Source organism: Patiria miniata, unplaced genomic scaffold (genome assembly GCF_015706575.1).
Source record: "Patiria miniata isolate m_02_andy unplaced genomic scaffold, ASM1570657v1 HiC_scaffold_3, whole genome shotgun sequence".
Lineage (NCBI taxonomy): Eukaryota > Metazoa > Echinodermata > Asteroidea > Valvatida > Asterinidae > Patiria > Patiria miniata.
This window is the reverse complement of record NW_024037069.1, coordinates 40,843,938-40,864,308: the sequence shown is the minus strand read 5'-3', so window position 1 is coordinate 40,864,308 and position 20,371 is coordinate 40,843,938. Positions and strand designations below refer to the sequence as shown.

Genomic DNA, 20,371 nt, shown 5'->3' with positions numbered 1-20,371 from the left:
CAAAAAATCCCTATTTATTCTTTTTTTTTTGGGGGGGGGTGTCCGAATAAGTAGCTTTTGTTTTCAGGTTACGTTTGCACACAAACAGATCCGCCGAGCAACTGAACTGGTTCCAGACTTCCAGTCCATTAATATCAAACATGATAGGGTGTTGGGAACCAAACTATCATGTCTAGTATATGCGAAAGACGGTGAAGAACTTTTGTACCGTGCTAGAAAATTAGCGATTTCACAATAAAATGAGACTGTGGGTTTCGGTCTCGCGCGAGCGACTCGTGAGCTTTGTTTTCGAATACGATTGTTCACCAGTTTCTTTGCAGAGGATCAAATCATTGGTTTCACCGTGGAAGAATTGCTTTCAAGCTACGGTCTTTTGTTTCACTACGGGTGTGCAGCGCACTGTTATATATTACGTAACTTTTTTTGTGCAAAACGTGTACGTTTTACAATATGAATGGGAAGCCTTCGCCTGTTCAACTTCTTCGCTTTTGTTCCAATATCGTGATACAAGAGCGAATGGGGCATGTACTGGCTTTGTGTTTGGGTGGTGTAGGCATGTTGCATGGAAAGAAAGATACGTGTATCGGTGTCTGCATGTCGCCCAATATACCTCAGACTAATGACGTCACGCTTTGTTTACATGTGCGCTTTAGCTATGAGAGCCAATGTTGAATCGGATGCAGGATATGAATCTGATGAAATTAATTCTACAGCACAAAATTAAAGCAATGCACGCTCCCTATTAAATGTTATTATTTTTGGGTGCCTAAAAAAAATTGCAAGTTGGGTGGGAGCAGCTAAAAAACGTCATTTACGACGAGTCTTTGGACGTGTTTGGACAATCTTTCTTTCTTTAAATGTACCCAATTATCTGCTAGTTCTTTCCTTATCACTGCTTTTCTTTGGAAACTGCTCAATCCCACTCCCAAAATTAATCCCTGTTTATTCTTCTTTTTTGTTTGAGGGGGGGGGGGGGCGTCCAAATAAGTAGTTTTTTTTATATTTTAGGTTACGTTTGCGCACAAACAGATCCGCCGAGCAACTGGACTGGTTCCAGTCCATTAATATCGAACATGATAGGGCATTGGGAACCAAACTATCATGACATGTCCAGTATATGCAAAAGTGAAGAACTTTTGTACTGCTAGAAAATTAGCGATTTCGGACTGTGGGTTTCGGTCTCGCGCGAGCGACTCGTGAGCTTTGTTTCCGAATACAATTGTTCACCAGTCTCTTTGCAGAGGAACAAATCATTGGTTTCTCTGTGGCAGAGTTGCTTTCAAGATACGGTCTTTGTTTAACGACGGGTGCAGCGCACTTTTCGTATATTACGTAACTTTTTTGTTAAAAATGTATACGTTATTTCCATGTGAATGCGATGCCTTCGCCTGTTCAACTTTTTCGCTTTTGTTCCAATATCGTGATACAAGAGCGAATGGGGCATGTACCGGCTTTGTGTTTGGGTGGTGTAGGCATGTTGCATGGAAAGAAAGATACGTGTATCAGTGTCTGCATGTCGCCCAAAAGACCTAGGGTGATGACGTCGCGCTTTGTTAAAACGTGCGCTTTAAATTTGCTATGAGAGCCATGCAGGGTTGAATCGGATGCAGGATATGAATCTGATGAATACTACAGCACAAAATTAAAGCAATTTACGCTCCCTTTTAAATGCTATTATTTTCGGTTGCCTTAAAAACACACACATTGCAAGTTGGGTGGGAGCAGCTAAAAATCGTCATTTACGACAAGTCAAGTTGGACGTGTTTGGACAACCCTTCTTTCTTTAAATGTACCCAATTATCTTCTAGTTCTTTCCTTATCACTGCTTTTCTTTGGAAACTGTTCAATCCCCTTTCCAAAAATAATCCCTGTTTGTTCTTCTTCTTTTTTTGAGGGGGGGGGGGGCGTCCAAATAAGTAGGTTTTTATTTCAGGTTACGTTTGCGCACAAACAGATCCGCCGAACAACTGACCTGGTTCCAGTCCGTGCCTAATATCGAACATGATAGGGTGTTGGGAACCAAACTATCGGACATGTCCAGTATATGCAAAAGTGAAGAACTTTTGTACTGCTAGAAAATTAGCGATTTCACAATAAAATGAGACTGCGGGTTTCGGTCTCGCGCGAGCGACTCGTGAGCTTTGTTTCCGAATACAATTGTTCACCAGTTTCTTTGCAGAGGAACAAATCATTGGTTTCACTGTGGCAGAGTTGCTTTCAAGATACGGTCTTTGTTTCACGACGGGTGCAGCGCATTGTTATATTATTACGTAACTTTTTTGTGCAAAACGGGTACGTTTTACAATATGAATGGGAAGCCTTCGCCTGTTCAACTTCTCCGCTTTTGTTCCAATATCGTGATACAAGAGCGAATGGGCCAGGTACTGGCTTTGTGTTTGGTGGAGTAGGCATGTTGCATGGAAAGAAAGATACGTGTATCGGTGTCTGCATGTCGCCCAATAGACCTCAGACTAATGACGTCACGCTTTGTTTACATGTGCGCTTTAGCTATGAGAGCCAGGGTTGTATCGGATACAGGATATGAATCTGATGAAATTAATTCTACAGCACAAAATTAAAGCAATGCACGTTCCCTATTAAATCTTATTATTTTTGGGTGCCTTAAAAAAATTGCAAGTTGGGTGGGAGCAGCTAAAAAACGTCATTTACGACAAGTCTTTGGACGTGTTTGGACAATCTTTCTTTCTTTAAATGTACCCAATTATCTTCTAGTTCTTTCCTTATCACTGCTTTTCTTTGGAAACTGCTCAATCCCACTCCCAAAAATAATCCCTGTTTTTTCTTTGTTTTTGAGGGGGGGGGGCGTCCAAATAAGTAGGTTTTTTTTAATTTCAGGTTACGTTTGCGCACAAACAGATCCGCCGAGCAACTGACCTGGTTACAGTCCATTAATATCGAACATGATAGGGTGTTGGGTACCAAACTATCGGACAGGTCCAGTACATGCAAAAGTGAAAAACTTTGTACTGCTAGAAAATTAGCGATTTCACATTAAAATGAGACTGCGGGTTTCGGTCTCGCGCGAGCGACTCGTGAGCTTTGTTTCCGAATACGATTGTTCACCGTTTCTTTGCAGAGGAACAAACCATTGGTTTCACCGTGGAAGAGTTGCTTTCAAGATACGGTCTTTGTTTCACAACGGGTGCAGCGCATTGTTCGTATTATTACGTAACTTTTTTGTTCAAAATGTATACGTTATTTCCATGTGAATGTGATGCCTTCGCCTGTTCAACTTCTCCGCTTTTGTTCCAATATCGTGATACAAGAGCGAATGGGGCATGTACTGGCTTTTGTGCTTGGGCGGTGTAGGCATGTTGCATGGAAAGAAAGATATACGTAGGCCTGTGCGGTAGTTGAAACTCAGTGTCTGCATGTCGCCCAAAAGACCTCAGACATAATGACGTAACGCTGTGTTTACATGTGCGCTTTGCTATGAGAGCCAGGGTTGAATCGGATGTAGGATATGAATCTGATGAAATTAATACTACATCACAAAATTAAAGCAATTACGCTCTCTGTTAAATGCTATTATTTTAGCCTTAAAACACACATTGCAAGTTAAATGGGAGCATCTAAAAAAGCGTCATTTATGACACGTCTTTGGACATGTTTAACAAAATTATTATTATAAATCTATTATTGCTTCTTCTTCTTTTTTTTGGGGGGGGGGGGGTTCCAAATAAGTACCTTTTTATTTCAGGCTGCGTTGACAATTGAAACTGGTTTCCAGTCCATTGATATCAAACATGATAGGTTGCTGGGAACCAACCTATCATGTTAACATGCAAAAGAGAAGAACAACTTTTCGTACGGTGCGTAGACGCACCGTTGGAAAAGCCTTCTTTCGTTGATTACTTCAAAATGACAGCTTGCCAGAAAGAATAATTTCACAGGGAGTTTAGTCCACTTACTATCTTTCAACCAAGTATGTTTTCCAACAATAATTACGCCAGTTACTTTTCGGATGGCTGCAAATGATGGACTATAGCTTTAACGGAAAGCGCGCGCAACTGAACGGAGAGCGCGCAATTTGCGCTAAAACGGATAAAAGAAACACTTTTTAACAACGTGCAATGGCCCTTCAGTGCAACAAATAAAATGTATTCATAAAAAGTATATGGTCTTTCTCAGTTCAAAATTCGTTCGGAAAAGAAAATTGAATTTTTGAAAAAGCACTGACACACTAACTTTAATTAATTAAATTCAATTTTGAATGAGGAGCGTCCTAAGTACAAGGAATTAAAAGATTCCACGAACTCAATGACCAACACAAAACAAACAGAAATATGCAGATATATTTTTTTCAATATTTGCATAATGAAACAAAAAGTGACACTTCAACTGGACGTACTGGCGCGTATGACTATCGTAAGTCACCTCTCCACTAGTAGAGGTGGTTTTTTTTTTTTATCGTAAATCCATGTCCTACGAGTGCGTATAAGTTGTGATGGTGCAACAGGTTTTTCCCATTTCTTTCGGTTGCACCAAACTTGTCTTACGCCATATGTAGGAAGTTAGTACATGTCGTAATACATCCATGGTGCAACCCATTTTCGTTCGTAACTTTACGACAGCACTTAGGCCTAAGACCGTTGGTGCAACTGGGCCCTGGTTTGTTGTAAGACTGCACGGAGGGGAATTGGTTTCACGCGAGCGACTCGAAGCTAATGTTTCCGAATGATCAAACCACAAATGCATGAACAATGGTTCACCATGGAAAAGTTACTCAAAGGTACTTTCTTTACTTTTGGTTGCAACGCACTATTCACAATTCGCTCTCCCGCCGTTACGTAACTCAGTTTATTTGTGAATGTGAAGTTCTCCGCTTTTGTTCCAATATCGCGATACAAAGAGCGAACAGGGCACACACCGCTTTACCCGATCAACCTGTATTTGGACGGTGTTCGGGTCTGTTGCATTGGAAGCGAAATACGGTATTGAAATTAGAACAGAAACGCCCCAGCATGTACACTTTTTCCAAGCCCCTTCTAAATTATAGAACAACCTACTGTTCATAAACTTGGCAGGGATGTGATAGGTTCATATCTTCCGCATATACGATTACTGCCTTTTTTTTTAAAACCATAACGGATATGATGAACTTTTTGTTTTCTGAAAACAAAGTTCTTCCCCCTTTATCGCAGCATTGTGTAAAACACGAATCAATGTCTTCGATGGCATGAGGCCTAGCGAGTTGATAAACTCAAGATTTTTAGTGGAGTACATGCATTTGGAACTTGCTGGAATTTTACTTACTGAGAAAAATAATCGGTAAAGACCTTGGCCCTGTTAAGATGCCACAGGTGAATAGGGACCGTGATACATGCGCAACGGATATGGGGGGGGGGGGGGGGGGGTAGCAGCCATGTCCCTACCCCCTCCCCCCCAAAAAACCCACCAAATTCATTTCATTTTTAAAAGTGACGTCGCAAAAAATGCAGCCAATGCGTACAGCATTATAATTGCGGTACCATGGGCCTCATTCACGAGATGGCCATTTTTGTCGAGTTCCCTGAATGTATTTCATTAATACAGAAGTTAACTGTTGAATGGGTTGGCGCCAGACTTTTTATGCAGGCACAATGCAGCCTTATTTTACTGGCATTTAAAAAAATGCTTTGAAACATTAGGGAATGTTAAATTACAAATGTAAAAATTTTTCATTGAAGAAGACTGGAATTTATTATACATTAGCTAGCTTTCATTTTCTCTTCGCAAGTTCAAAATATTAAGATTTTACCTAACTTTCAATTCAATATGGCCGACTCGTGAATAAGGCCCATGCACTAGTCTTAGCTCCCCCTTGCTTTTCATATCAAATTTGGGGCCGAACATTTTGTACCCACTTTTTCGGGTAACGAAAAAAATGTTTGGTCCACCCTAAAAAAAACCCCACTATGTTCTGGATTTGTCCAAATCAAAAACATAGTGTTTTTTTTTTAGGGTGGACCTAACATTTTTTGAAACGAATTGTTGATTGCGAGAAGGGAAACAAAAGAGGAAAAGTTTGAGAGAGTGGTGGTTCCTCCATCGAGAGTGAAGCTGAGTACTGCAATTCGGCGTAACAATGAATGCGTTAACAATTACGTAACAGAGTGCGATGTCAATGGTGTAACGCCCGATGTTGAAAGAGAAAGTAAGGCGTGTTTCGTGGTACCGTATTGAATGGAAAGAATTCTATTGCCGAGTACATTGTTCAATGACGATCATTTGTGGTGATACTACGTTATGACGTAACGCTTTGTTTAAAAGTGCGCTTTCCTGTGAGAGCTGGCTCTCATAGGAAAACGCACCTGTAACCAAAGCGTGACGTCATTACGTCTCCTGACTATTGAGGGCACTGTTTAAGTTTAACGGTCAAGCCTACGCTGGTTTGGTTTGGGGGTTAACCGTACGAAAAGTAGTTCGCGCAAAATTATCGTTTCGGCGACGTTGTTCGCCGAAACAGCTACTGTGAATTACTTCTTTTTAAAACAAGGATTACAGATACAGGGGGTTAGTTGCTGTTTGTGATTTAGAAAGATTGTACATGATTACATAATGATTAGTGTGTAATGACGATCACTGTTGTGTGATTATTTTTACCGGCTTGATTGAGGGCGCTATTCAACTTTAACGGTGAAGCTTACGCGCAGTTTCGTTTGGGAGTTAAACGTACGAAAAGTAATTCGTGCATAAATGATTTGCTTTGCGAATTGGTAATGTAGTTCGCCAAAACAACTCTTGTTAAAATGCGTGTGTTCATATTAGGATTGAAATTAGGAACTGCCGCATTTCTTTGATTTTCATTTCTAACCGACCCTAATTTTAGCCAGCTCCCGACCAGACAAAAAAAACCTTAAAAGAAAAGAAAAGAAAACCCTCTAGAACCCCATTCGCCGTGGAAATTATGTTTAGGGAATCAGGCTCTGTGATATTTGAAGTGATTGAAAATTAAAATCGATTTACGCGAAGTATACGGTATAACAACCAGTGGAATCCCAGAGAGGACGCCTCTCATTACATAGGTGTCTATATGAGTGCAGACCTGCAAATCGACTCCCATCATAGACCTGAGTGATGATTAAAAACAAATTACTCCAAGGTGTTTGAGACATGCACCCACCAAATCAAAGCTTATTTCATAACCTTTTATTTTCTGTTCAATTTTTGTTCATTATTGTCCGATGACTTATGGTAGAAAGTTCCATCAAAGGATGTCAGACCTAAATTAGTCCGGTGGCCCATCGCAACTTTGAAAAAAAAATGATGCCGGCCCGCGCTCTATTTTAGGGCCCAATTTCATGCTATCACAGAAATACGAGCTCACACTCCTGTGTCCGGCTTACACCTATCTTTGTTTTTTTTAAACATCAAGTTCAAGGCCCACAACGCCCTTGCCTGATAGAAAAGGATTTAAGCAAACAAATTGTGACTTGGCCTGCATATTATACTTATGTGTGTCGTGCATGGGTGCCACTGAACCAAACTCATGATACAATCATGATATTTAGCCCTGAAAACATGTGGGAAAGCTCGAGGTGTCCGTGAATCATTGGGCTGCATGCCGCCGATTAATGTGTCTTCAACAAGTTCGAAGAAATTCCCAAAAATTAGAGATTATGGTTGTTAGTGTATGATTATGATATGTCTACGTCAAAATGTTTATTACGGGTAGTAAATTTGGGGATTAGTGTAAATTTATAACCCTCGGATCTGAACAGCGCCCCATTCAAGTATGGTACGAGCCCCCCCCCCCCGATGACCCCCCCCCCCTTCCTCTGCGAAAATTCCTGGATCCGCCCCGTGTCATTGGGCAAGACACTTTAATCCAGTAGCAAAAAGGGACCCATGCAGCCGGAGATGATCTTAATTTATGTTTGAAGTTTACTGCTTACACTGAAATGCTGGTGAAGCTGTTACACCTCTTCGTTTTATATACCTTATAAATTTTGGACTAGGGAAAAAAAATAAGGGGATAAAGAAAAACAAAAAGTTATGTGGTGTTGACCAAGCATTCAGGGGTCGCGATTGGTTACCGACTCCCATATAGGGCTCTTCCTGGGTCTCGGATTCCCCGGCCCACCACACCTCCTTCCCTATCCATCCATGTAACCCCGGAGGGCCAAGCACCGTTAAGGGAGGAAACGAGGCGACACCCTATGCCTTGCTGCCGAGACAGCAAAAGAGCCCCGTACCTATGAGTAGATGCATAACCTGGACTTCGCAGACAGTCCCAGCCGGCGACTTAACTCATGGAGCTAAGGTCGGTTGGTGTTTGACGACGCGAAATTAAGACTCTTAAAGTAAATGACAGAGCGCGTGTATTGAAACCAAAAAATTACACCGACAGGACTCGAACCCCGGACCCTGGAGTCTGTGGCCAAGGAGCCTAACCACCAGGCCAATTAGTTAGACGGTTTTTGAACCACCGAGTCTGAATTATACTTTGAAACGCAATGTATCTGCAGTGGAACAGCGCCCTCCATATATTTTTCGCTTACAGATACAAACCCAGACGTCTCTTATTTGGGCTATGAAAAACATTCAGCGTTTTTGTGGGTAAGCTTTGCATGTGTAATGCACCCGTCTTATATTTATGCAATGCTAAAAGTTACGTGAAGAAGTGGTCGCAAGAAAATTAGGTAATTATAGCAGAATTTCTTTGAAACGTTAATTTTGTGGAAAGTATTGGGTAATGAGTTGATCGTGAAGGACTGAGACATTAATCTGGGACTTAGAAACATTTCCAATTGTGTTAGGAAATACTTTAAAAAATGTTCTTGACTCTCCATAGACTTTGTACACAACCATTGACAACCGCTGACGTGACATGGTTGAAGTTACTCCTAGAACTATGAGGCTCCACGTAGTGGAGCCTCATAGGTTCAGAACCCCGCAAAATTGTTGTCAGCACAAAACACTAATTAAGTACAAAAACGTCCATCCCAACGAAGCCGTTTCCCACAGAACCGCTGCACAGTTTGCCCCTAAACTCCGTACAATACCTCATGACATACTCACGCTATGTGCACCCAACAAACATCGGTGGATTCTGTCGGTTTTTTGCAAAAATGATGGAAAATATGCCCTTTCCGCACTGAGCAAACCTAACACTTGAAATTTGCACCCGCGCAGAATGATCGCAGTCATTTTCGGTCCGATCGCTCGGAGCGCGCCGCGGGGGTATGGTGTAGGAGCGGAACGATAGTATGCGCATGCGTACAAGTGCGAGTACGTACCCCCAGTGGCGCGCTCCGAGCTATCGGACCGAAAATGACTGCGATCATTCTGCGCGCGTGCAAATTTCAAGTGTTAGGTTGGCTCAGTGCGGAAAGGGCATATTTTCCGTCATTTTTGCAAAAATCCGACAGAATCCACCGATGTTTGTAGGGTGCACATAGCGTGAGTATGTCATGAGGTATTGTACGGAGTTTAGGGGCAAACTGTGCAGCGGTTCTGTGGGAAACGGCTTCGTTGGGATGGACGTTTTTGTACTTAATTAGTGTTTTGTGCTGACAACAATTTTGCGGGGTTCTGAACCTATGAGGCTCCACTACGTGGAGCCTCATAGTTCTAGGAGTAGGTTGAAGTGGCGTCAGATTTTTCCAATTCCATTATTTTTAAAAGATCCGCTCTACGGCTCTAGCCTCATAAATGTCAATGTGGCCAATTTACTGGACTTCCTCCGTAAATAAAAGCCACACTTGGACATGTACCCGAAAATGTAAAACTTTGTCAAGTTTTTATTTTCTCATTTACTATACTATTTAGACTTTGTTTGTCATGTTTTTTTTTTGTATTTGTAGTTTACGCTAGATTAGAAATAGAAGCACACTCACCCTAAATAAAGCGATAGAAATATTAGTCCCCCTTTTTTTCAGACGTCTATTTTTGGTGTAATTTTGTGTTGGAATTTAGATACACTAATGTGTGCAAAGCGTAAATAAACTACAAACAAATTCTAAATGTGAAATAAAAACTTGACAAAGTTCTACATGTTCGGGTACATGAACCAAGTGTGGCCGTTAGTTACGGAGGTCGCCCAGTAATTTGGCCACATTTATGGGGCTAGATCCGCTCCACCTCCAACTAAACAGCTTTATACACTGGAGTTCCTTCCTCACTGCAGGGTGACCATTTTTGCCGAATTTTGGCTAAATTTGACAGCATTTTTGGAAAAAAAACCCCGAGTTTCACAAAAAATTTAGTAGAATGATTTTTTGTAGCAGACTTCTAAGCAGAATTCTGTAAAATTGGTGGTCTGACAGAAAAATACGGCAGATTTGAAAAATATATTTTTTTTTATTAAAAGACAAGTTCTTTAGACCATTGCAAGAAATGCAAGCCAGGCTAAACATGTGCAACAATTATAATAAGGGAATAAATGTGTGCTCCGGAGGTTTTTATCACTCGTTTAATACCGCTTAGAGTCTGGGTGCTGATAATTACCCGAGCCGGAGGCGAGGGTAATTATCAGCACCCAGACTCTAAGTGGTCTTAAACAGAGTGATAAATACCGACCGAGCACATATTTATTCCCATTCATAAATACCTTATCCTTAAAAAAATATCAAATAATTCGTTCAAAAAATCCCGATTTTGTTCAACAAGTTCACTTCATGCTTTTTGAAACATCCCTCTAGCAAAATAATGGAGTGTTCAGCTGGCGAGTAAGATGTAAACAACCCTTTTATGGAGATTGACGCGCGTGTAACATGTTCTGCGCGATGTCACGCAGAACGCACCTGGGGCGTTGCGTTTTGAATTTAGAACTATAAATTTCTGACTCGCTTGTAGTGTTGCGCATGCCTACGTGAGGATTGTGAACGTTCAACCAATGAAACGGTAAGAGGCACTGAATTTTTAGGAGTCCACATTTTATTGTGACACTGGAAAAGTGTTTAAGACCAGCTAGCCATGTCTTTATCATCCGTTTAAGACTGGCCACGTGACGGGCTCTCGACCAATAGGAATAGCTAAACTGTCTGAGGTATTTATGAATTTCTTTTTAAATTCAATACTATTCCAAAAGTCAAGATAGTAAAAACACACAATACAAGAAAATAGACTGGCACATGTGCATGAAATGACCAGTCCAACAACCCTTTAGTACTGCGTCAAAAGAAACATCTGGTACCAGTCTGCATTTCTACACATTCCCTCCATAGTCATCAGAGGTCATGTGACCAGACTACTGAAGGGTCAATCTTCTCAAAAAGTTGGACATGTACATGTACCAGTCTGGTCTAAGATTCACTCTCAGGTGCAAAATGTTTAATAATGAAAAGTCTCCTTTAAAAATCGAATTCAGACCTCAAACTTGGCTGGGGAAATACTGAGGACCTTGTCTGAAAAAACTGAAAAGTTTGGAGAATTTTCTCGGCTAAAGCGTGAGTAAAGTCGGCCAGACTTTGTTGTGCTTGTTTTTCTGCACTCAAGGTCCCAGTCGGTATGTTGACCAAAGTTTGAGAATGTGGGACGATAAAATAGTTAAATGCTGATTTGGTATGCTTTAAAAATGTCCAGTTGATTGCTTCGTTTTTCTACAGCTGGTGAAAATGGCAGGACAGCTTGGTCGTCTCTTTGTTCTTCCCCTCAATCCAGCTGTAACCATCTCGAGTTGCCTTCCACACAGGAGCCACCACAGCTTACAGAATATCAGAAAAGGAGTGGCACTTATCCGGACGTGTTTGCATAGTGTACCCAGAAACGCATGCACCGCAAGAACCCAAACATGCCTCGCCCACGGCAATTCAAGTCAAAACTTTGCGAGGAACTCTCTGTTGGGAGCACACCGTTTCTGCCACACGGCGAAGAATGTTAACAGACCAGATGGGGGAATTCTCTCAGTTGGAATTCTGGCAAGCAGGACACTGTATGGTGCAGGTTTGAGACGTGCCTCCCCTGGATTGGTAAGGGCCGGTTCAGTGCTGAGCTGCCGTTGGATCTCCAGTGGGCAGAGGGAAGCATGGCGACATCGGAACAAGTCAGTGATGCTGTACGGAGTGGCGTTGGTCATACTTGTGACGGGGTTCTCGTACGCAGCTGTGCCTCTCTACGCAGTCTTCTGCCAGGTTAGTATCTCCAGGCTGAGTGTTGAACTATTAACATGCAGCCTCGTAGACTAAAGTCCCACCCCCAGAAAGGACTAGTATGTGAGGGATGTAGGTGAGAGCAGTAGGGCCTACTAAAGCTGTAACTGAAGAGTGCCAATAAGAAAAGTAAAGTTATGCACTTTCACCACAGAATGTATACCTTGTGTCTATAAGCCCTTTCACACTAGAGCCTCTCAACCCGGGTTGAACTCAACCCTGGGCAGACACAGTGCCGCCCCGGGTTGAGTTTTTGATTTTTCAACCCCGCGTTCAACCCCGCATCGTTTCACACTTGTTTCATGCAAATCAAGCTTATCATGCTCAGTTACTACTGTTTCGAACCTTGGCAAGAATTCAACCTGGGTTGAAAATCTCACAGGGTTAACGCAGGGTCGAAATTCTTCAAGTGTGAAACGATGCATGTTTTCAACGCTGCGTCAACCCTGTGTCAACCCCGAGATTTGTCTAGTGTGAAAAGGGCTTTTAAAACGTTTTACATTTTCTTCTAGACCTCCACCAAGGAGGTAATGTTTTCACCGGCGTTGGTTGGTTGGTTGGTTGGTTAGTGTGTTTATCTGTGAACATGATAACTCAAAAAGTTCTGGATGGATTTTCATGCAATTTTTTTAGGGGTGGTCCTTGGTACAAGTACAAATTGATTAGATTTTGGAAGAGATAGGGGTCTGCGTGTGGATGCACAATTTTTTTTTACAGAGTTTTTTCACCCAAATATATGCATGTAAAACTTTCACCAGAGTGCTCCGTGCACAGGTTCGTGTGCTCGGCACTCACCCGGTGACCCTGTATGCCTTGTAACCCACCGTATCTAACCACACAGGTCAACGGACCATACCATCTACAGTGGGGCAGTGGAAAAGTAGACCAACACAGGCATATAGATACAAAATGTTTGAGTTTAAGGATGTTTGAAATGTGCAATGAAATATGGAAGTCCAGTGGATATGCAAGGCTGTATTGGTGCACTAAAAATGAGGCAAGGAATTGGTCAGCCTTGGCCGAGGCGTGCGCTCTCTGAGTGCTTTTCAGTTTGAAGCTTTTAAGGAACACCAGGTCCTGGAACAGCCCAATTGGGCTACAAAACGCGCTTTGAACGAGATGATGTTCATTGGAAATAACATTTAAAAGTAGAATATAACATCCACACAACTATCCTTTCAAAACTGGGTGTTTTTTGTGTTATTCCTGTATTATGTGTGCGAGAATGAATTTCGGGGTCCACTTTTGCGACCCCATAAATTCGAGCTGTTTGGATGCTAGTTGTGATTTCATTCGTAAAGTGTTCGCCTTTTGCGGACGTTGAAGAGATCACTTTTTTTTGCATTGGTGATTGGTCACCGCTGTTCCTGAGACACACGTGTATATCGTACACTGAGAACGACACGAAAAACGTATCCGTACTCTGTCATGTCCGATGTAAACAAGCAGGTTTTTTTCCGTCTTTTCTCGGGAGTGGTAAGACATAAGTTTGTTTTCCTTTCAACCAGATGTTTGAAATAGGCTAAGTAAACAATCCAAAACATAAAATTTTCGAGATTTCAGGACCTAATGCCCCTTTAAAACCTTGGAGTGGTTTTCGCAGATCTGCCCCTTGTTGAAAAGTTAACTATTAAATCAAAACGCAAATGAAGCAGACATTCATTTAATACAGGAAACGGGAAAAAGTGTTACATACATTGCAGAATTTTACTGTCGACCTTTTTTGTATCCCCAACAGGCAACTGGTCTCGGAGGTCAGGCAACCAAAGGTCACAACATTGACCTGGTTGAGGAGATGGTACCAGTCCGTGGTCGGCCCATCTCAATCCGCTTCAATGCTGACACCGCCGCCAGCATGCGATGGAACTTCAGACCACAGCAGTTGGAAATTAAGGTAAAAAACCCGAAAGGCTTTCCAGGGTTCGGGGCAAAATTTATAACTCAGGTAGCCAACTTACCCACTGTGACCTAAAAATCCATCTGCCCAACCTGGCTGAGAAATATTTGTAAATAATGAGGTTTGAAAGAGGAGGGTCCAAATTCATGGGTTTGCCGTAAAGCAGAACAGATTGCTTTGTAAGATTATTTGTGAAAGAGCAGTATTCAATTTCAAGGGTCAGTTAAGCGGATAATAGTGCACAGTATCATGTGCTCAGCCAAAATCAGCTGGGAAGTAGCCACAAGCATTATGGGCTCCGTGCACAAGTACCCCTTCAACGACAGGAGAGTTGGGGGAGACCTAGACTGGTTCTCGGTCCAGCCACTGCGTATTACGAATGATTCCAAGTTATTGGGGACGGGGATTTAGTCTGGGAGACCATCACAAGTTATATATGAACAACGTCTGACGCTCATGCGAAGCCTGACGCTTTGGCACATTCAGGAAGTCCTGCATACTTCGCACATGAATTAGTACAGTACATACGCACACGCTGTGTGTCCCATCCATGGGGCTCTTAAAAGTGGTACAAATTCGCCCCCTTTTGTTGGCGCATGGAGCCCATACATTCTGGTAGACTTCTTTGCTACACAGCTTCTCAATACATCTGTATTTGCCCTAATTGGCCATTTCGCACTCCATTTTCAAGGGCACGACAACCATGAAAAAAATTCAGACCGTTCCATTTTCCTCAGTTTACCCCCGACCCATGTGCCAAAATCAAAAACTTAGATCGGAAAGATTTTGATGCCAAGCCACTTTTTCTTTACATATAGACATCAAGGGCGTCCAGCCCTTTCAAAGTTAGTTCAAAGAAAATATGCCATTCTAAACAGTTGAGGAATTTGAAGAAATTCATCAGTGCTTCTCTCAGTAGTAAGGGATAATGGAAATAATGTAAAACACATGCCTCTCTTCTTCAGGTTGTGCCTGGTGAGACTGCCTTGGCCTTCTACTCGGCCGTCAATCCCACGGACAAGCCCATCACGGGTATCTCCACCTACAACGTGGTGCCGTTTGAGGCCGGCCAGTACTTCAACAAGATCCAGTGCTTCTGCTTTGAGGAGCAGAGACTGAATCCTCGCGAGCAGGTACAAATACAAGATCTACTTTTGCAAGATTCGTTATTTAAAACGCAAGATTCGTTACATTTTTTCGGTGCCTCAAGATACAAGTGTGTGCAGTGAGTAGTATTATGGTGTGAATTGCAACTTTTGCAAGCGTCAAAAATATGTTTTGTTTTCGCATGTGGCCTGGTTTTCATTTTAAAAATTCTCCACAAATGACAATTGACATTCAAAAGCTATTTTTTGAATTGTCAGAGAAGTAACAAAGTAATATGTAAAGTTGGTTGGGGATACTCGATTCCATAATCTGGAACCGTCAACGGTCGGGTACTCGGGTACCTGGTTCCGATGCACAGCCCTATTTTAAGCACATAATATTACATGTGGTTGGGTCTGTGAATATGATGCCAATGGTTTTTAACAATAAAAGTAAACCCTCCTTTTGAGTCAGAACAGTCTAAAAATTCATGCTGTCCACAATTGCCATTGAAATGGGAGACATTTCACATAATGGGTTGTATGAAGATGGGAGTAGGTTACCAAAGTACATGTATCATGCCTCGTTTTGAAGAATTGCCCCTATTGAGGTGAAACCAGTTTTGGCTTGAGTCCCTGTGCTATCCTGTACTGAGAATTCTGTCTTTTCTTATCCGGTTGGCGCAAACTTTCTGAGCAATAACTTGCAATTCTGTGTGTCAACATTTTAAGTGACAACTTTCTTAGCACTGGATGTTGACCGTAATCGCAGTTGAGTGAAGATGAAAGTGGGACCTGACCTGTTCATCCCAAGGCTCTGGAATTGTAGTCCTTACTCCTTAGGTCTTGGATTCGAGTCCAACTTAAATCCAGTTTCCCTCATCCAGATTGGCTTCACAAATTTGATGGCTGAACGTGATACTCACTGGGTTTATTTTCGCCCTTGCAGGTTGACATGCCGGTGTTTTTCTACATCGATCCTGAGTTTGCTGAGGACCCCAAGATGGCTAAAGTGGACTCTATCACCCTCTCCTATACGTTCTTTGAGGCCAAGGAAGGACTGGTCTTGCCGGATCCGTTCACAAGACCTGCCGAAGCAACGGCTTTAAACACTGCTTAACAGTTTTGAGTGCTGTTGTTGGCAAAAATTGCCAGAGTAATATAATAGTCAACTACAATACATCACGTGACATTTTGTACCAGTTACTTGGTTTTGCTATAAAATAGCAATCTCTTCATTCAGGAAACAATATCGTAGAGATCTTCTAAATAGAATATACTGCTTATCAAGTTTTCGTTAACAGCGAAAATCTGCAGAGTACCCGTTATTACAGAAGTACATATATACATTACATATTTTGGTTGGTAATCCAGTTTTGCCTTAGTCTATGGAATTTCCGCTTACACACAAGTGCCTGACGATATGCGTGCAGATTAGTTATGCAAAACTACATCGCAGCTTGGCCTCCAGACCATTCAGCGGGCGCCTTCTATCAAGTCTTCTGTAACCCGTTGTTTGTATTACAAAAACATGGCAGCAAATTGACCAATCAACAGCTTATTTCTAACATCAACTCCGATTGGCTGGCGCTCAGGGTCCAATAAATTTGCATTGCACACACGTATCGGACGTTGTTGCGGAGATAGTGTGCAGGCTCCTTTGAACAATGGATGACACTCTGACTAGAGTTGCCGCTATTCAATTCTGGGCTTAAAGATATAGTCCATCATTTGTAAGTTGTGCATTTTGTTCGTTTGAAGCAACAAAAGTGCTCGAAATCTAAAGAAGGGTACTGAACAACTATTACCTGATGAAGTTTCAGCTCAGCTTCAGCTGTATATTCCGAGAAAAACAGCATTCTAGGATCTCAATTTCAAATCAAAAGTTGCTGAATCATGTTTTGAATTGGGCCTGAATTCAGCGTCCGAGACACGTTCTCACTGAGCCGATTGCAGCTACGCGATGTCGCGCACTGATCCGACGAATTATAGCAACCGCGTGTGCGTGTGCGTCGTGCCAATGCTTGCGCGCGCTTCGCTGAATAACAAAATGAACTACTAATTTAAATTTCCAACGGTGTGTCTTAAGAAGCACCGTTGGAAAGGCCTTCTTTTGTTGATTACTTCAAAATGACAGCTTGCCAGAAAGAATAATTTCACAGGGAGTTTAGTTCCCTTACTATCTTTCAACCAAGTATGTTTTTCAACAATAATTATGCCAGTTACTTTTCGGATAGCTGCAAATGATGGACTATGGCTTTAATAGCGGCTTCATGAAAATGGTCATAGATGATATTTTATGTTCACATTTACTCTCTGTGCAAAAATGTGGAAAACAGACTGCTCGGCAAGTGTTGCCATGTTACTAGGGTTGGGTAGCCTGGTATAAAGACCTGACTCTTTAAGCAAAACCTGAGATAAAGTTTTATGACATTTCGAGGTTACATTTTTTTTTCCTTTTGTCCAGGGTGAAAGAAATTGGTTTGTAGCAATATAGATAATATACATGTAGATAATCTAATTGAATTTTCTTGTACATGTCCATGTATATTGTTTTGTGTTGAGACATAGAGAACATGTAAAATTTTCATTTGATTATGTTGGGAGAAATTTTTTACGAAAGACAATATACTGTATTGCTAGATTCATGTTTTTGTACATGTTCTGTTTTTGTGGTCACTGTTTAAATAAGTATACGTATTTGCAAATAAAATAAACTCTTGGACTGAAAACTATTAGTGTTGTTTTGTAAGTTTATAAATTCTCCAGGAGAATTTAAGCTTTTCAGTTCTTCAAGCATGCTACTGGAAGTCACAAAAATGAGGACAATTTAAGCTTTAAATGCAATCCGCATTTTTTTTTTCAATGTCAATGGCATACCATAGAAGTTAAAACAAGTGCGAGTGCACAATAAACTCTGGCCATGTTGCAAGAAATCTTACATGAAATCGATCAAAATGAATAGCCAGAGCTCAAAAATGCAACGTTGACGGCACATATGGAGAACCATACTTTTGGTCAATCTTTGGGGACAGACAGACAGACCGACCACCAAGTGACATGTAGAAGCTCCTGCCAGAGCTTAAAAAGGGAGGAAATCGGCTTTTCTGGGGAAATTTAAACTTGCCTGAATAACTCTCATTGGTCCTCATCCCTACTTAAAATCGCATCTACCCGGTACCGGACTAGTCCTGCATTTAAGCCTTTATACCAGTAGCTGTGAACTCCACAAGTTTTGACTCGTTAAATTGGGTTGTGTTGGAGTACGTGCGAGCTGCATGATAAAAGACTCTTATTTGAAGTTCAGCTGTTTTGGTCGTGTTATTACCTCCGCCAAGGAGGTTATGTTTTCACAGGCGTTGTTGGTTTGTTTGTTGGTTGGTTGGTTGGTTTGTCTGTGGACAAGATAACTCAAAAAGTTTTGGATGGATTTGCACGGAAATTTGTGTAGGGGTGGTCCGTAGTAGAAGTACGCATCATATTAGATTTTGGAAGTGATCCGGATTCAGAACTTTTTAAGGATTCTACATCATTTTGTGCGTATATACAGACCATGAAATTGGGCCACCCCTCCTCACTTGGCCACAGTGCAAGTTACAGATCCTGTATGTTACATAAATCATTATACACTAGGCCAATGCTCACTGGTCCCTAAAGAGACCCAGCAGCTAGCGAGCCCCCTGTGTTAATACCCCCCTAATGTAAACATTGACCCTAGATGCACTTTGTTATTCTGTATTCAAGAAGTGAACAATACATTAACCCTATTACAATGTACATTCCCAAATCCTCTGTGCAAAATGGAGGATTGCAGGATTGAGGCTATATAGCAAAAAAGTGTGGCTGATTTTGGAGGATGCACTGTGTCAAGGTCTTGAACTGGAATTTGTGTTGTTCATCCTCAGCCTAGCCGCTCATAAATTTGGATGTCACTGGCTCTAGCTGCCTCAGCATTTTGACAGTGATTGCTGGCAGTGGCGCACCCAAGATTTGGCTTGGGGGGGGGGGCCTCACTATTTTTTTTTCAAATTGTTTAGAAATGTTTTCCCTTGCCGAAAATCTTTGGCCCCAGAAACGGTTAATGGACTTGAGTCCGAGTCCTGGACTCCAGTCCAACAACACTGCATTAACTGCTAGACAATCATTCGGCTCTCACAGGGCGGGCTCAATTATGTGCAAAATGACATCCATTTTTCAGAGAGTTGCAGGTGTCCCATGTCTGAATAAGTTTTAAAAAAACACCCCATATTTTGAAGAGCACGGGTATGCAATTTTGATGTTCTTATTTATCGCAGTATTTTTTCAACCATTTCTCAGTTAGTCTTTATCATGTTTATTTACACCACAGATGACAACAAAATTCAAAGCAAGAACAATATTTTTTTTCCGGTTCAATTATCTTTTATTCACAATTTTCTTTTTTTCTTCATACTTTGTACAAGATAACAACAAAATATTCTATGGTACAACATAATTACCCTTTTTTTTAAAGTACAAATAAGTGAAATAATAGTACTTCATGCTTTGCATGATTGTTATTATCATTCCTCCACAAAGTGGAGAACAGTTCCATTTCAACAACATAATTAAGGATAAAGGAATGCATGATGTAAAATCAAATTCAGAAATGGTGATTTTTTTTTCTGTAGACCTTTTTATCAAAAACTATTTGTCATCTTTCACAACCTTGCCTTAACCAACAAATCCTGCACAAAAACATTTGGATGTAAACAAAACCAAGTTAAAAAATATTAAAACAAAATGAAACTGACTTTTTTTTTGGTTAAAAAACCCCCAAAGCAGATATTTTTTTTAGCAACAACAGTCTAACAGTCAAAACCAATCATTTCCTTTGGCTTTTTCTTCTATTTTTTTTTTTTTTTCAATTTCTTTTTAAATTTTTAACCAAGGGGTTGTAAGAATGTCATTTCAAGAGTGCAAATTTGAGTGAACATACCTGTATGAAGTATTATAAAACCCAACTTCAGTTCGGAGCTCAAATTTCATGGCTCTCCCAACCACACAATTCTGGCCTTTATGGGATATACATAGGGCCGGATGAAGTGTTTCGTAGGCCCCAGGCAGTGTTCCGTTGGCCCCACTGCGCCCCTTACACCAGCACCAATGTTGATGTTGATTTGATGTGGATGCTTAGCTGTGCTAAGTGACTTATAGCAAGCAAGGCCACTGTGATATTTTCGTAGGCCTCCACATTTTCGTAGCCCCCTGAATTTTTCGTAGGCCTTTTTTTCGCACCGTGCCTACTGTGCCTATTGGATAATCCGGGCCTAGAT

General features: G+C 41.4%; 1 protein-coding gene across 1 annotated transcript; it reads left to right on the top strand.

Annotated features, from left to right (window-relative positions):
- The first annotated feature begins 8,548 nt into the window (after window positions 1-8,548).
- On the top strand, window positions 8,549-16,898 carry LOC119738237 (cytochrome c oxidase assembly protein COX11, mitochondrial-like). The gene is made up of 5 exons (XM_038213027.1): window positions 8,549-8,645; window positions 11,553-12,077; window positions 13,834-13,989; window positions 14,958-15,125; window positions 16,027-16,898. Exons 2-5 carry the CDS (start codon window positions 11,562-11,564, stop codon window positions 16,195-16,197), a joined length of 1,011 nt encoding a protein of 336 aa, XP_038068955.1. The 5' UTR covers window positions 8,549-8,645; window positions 11,553-11,561; the 3' UTR covers window positions 16,198-16,898.
- Window positions 16,899-20,371: the final 3,473 nt, after the last annotated feature.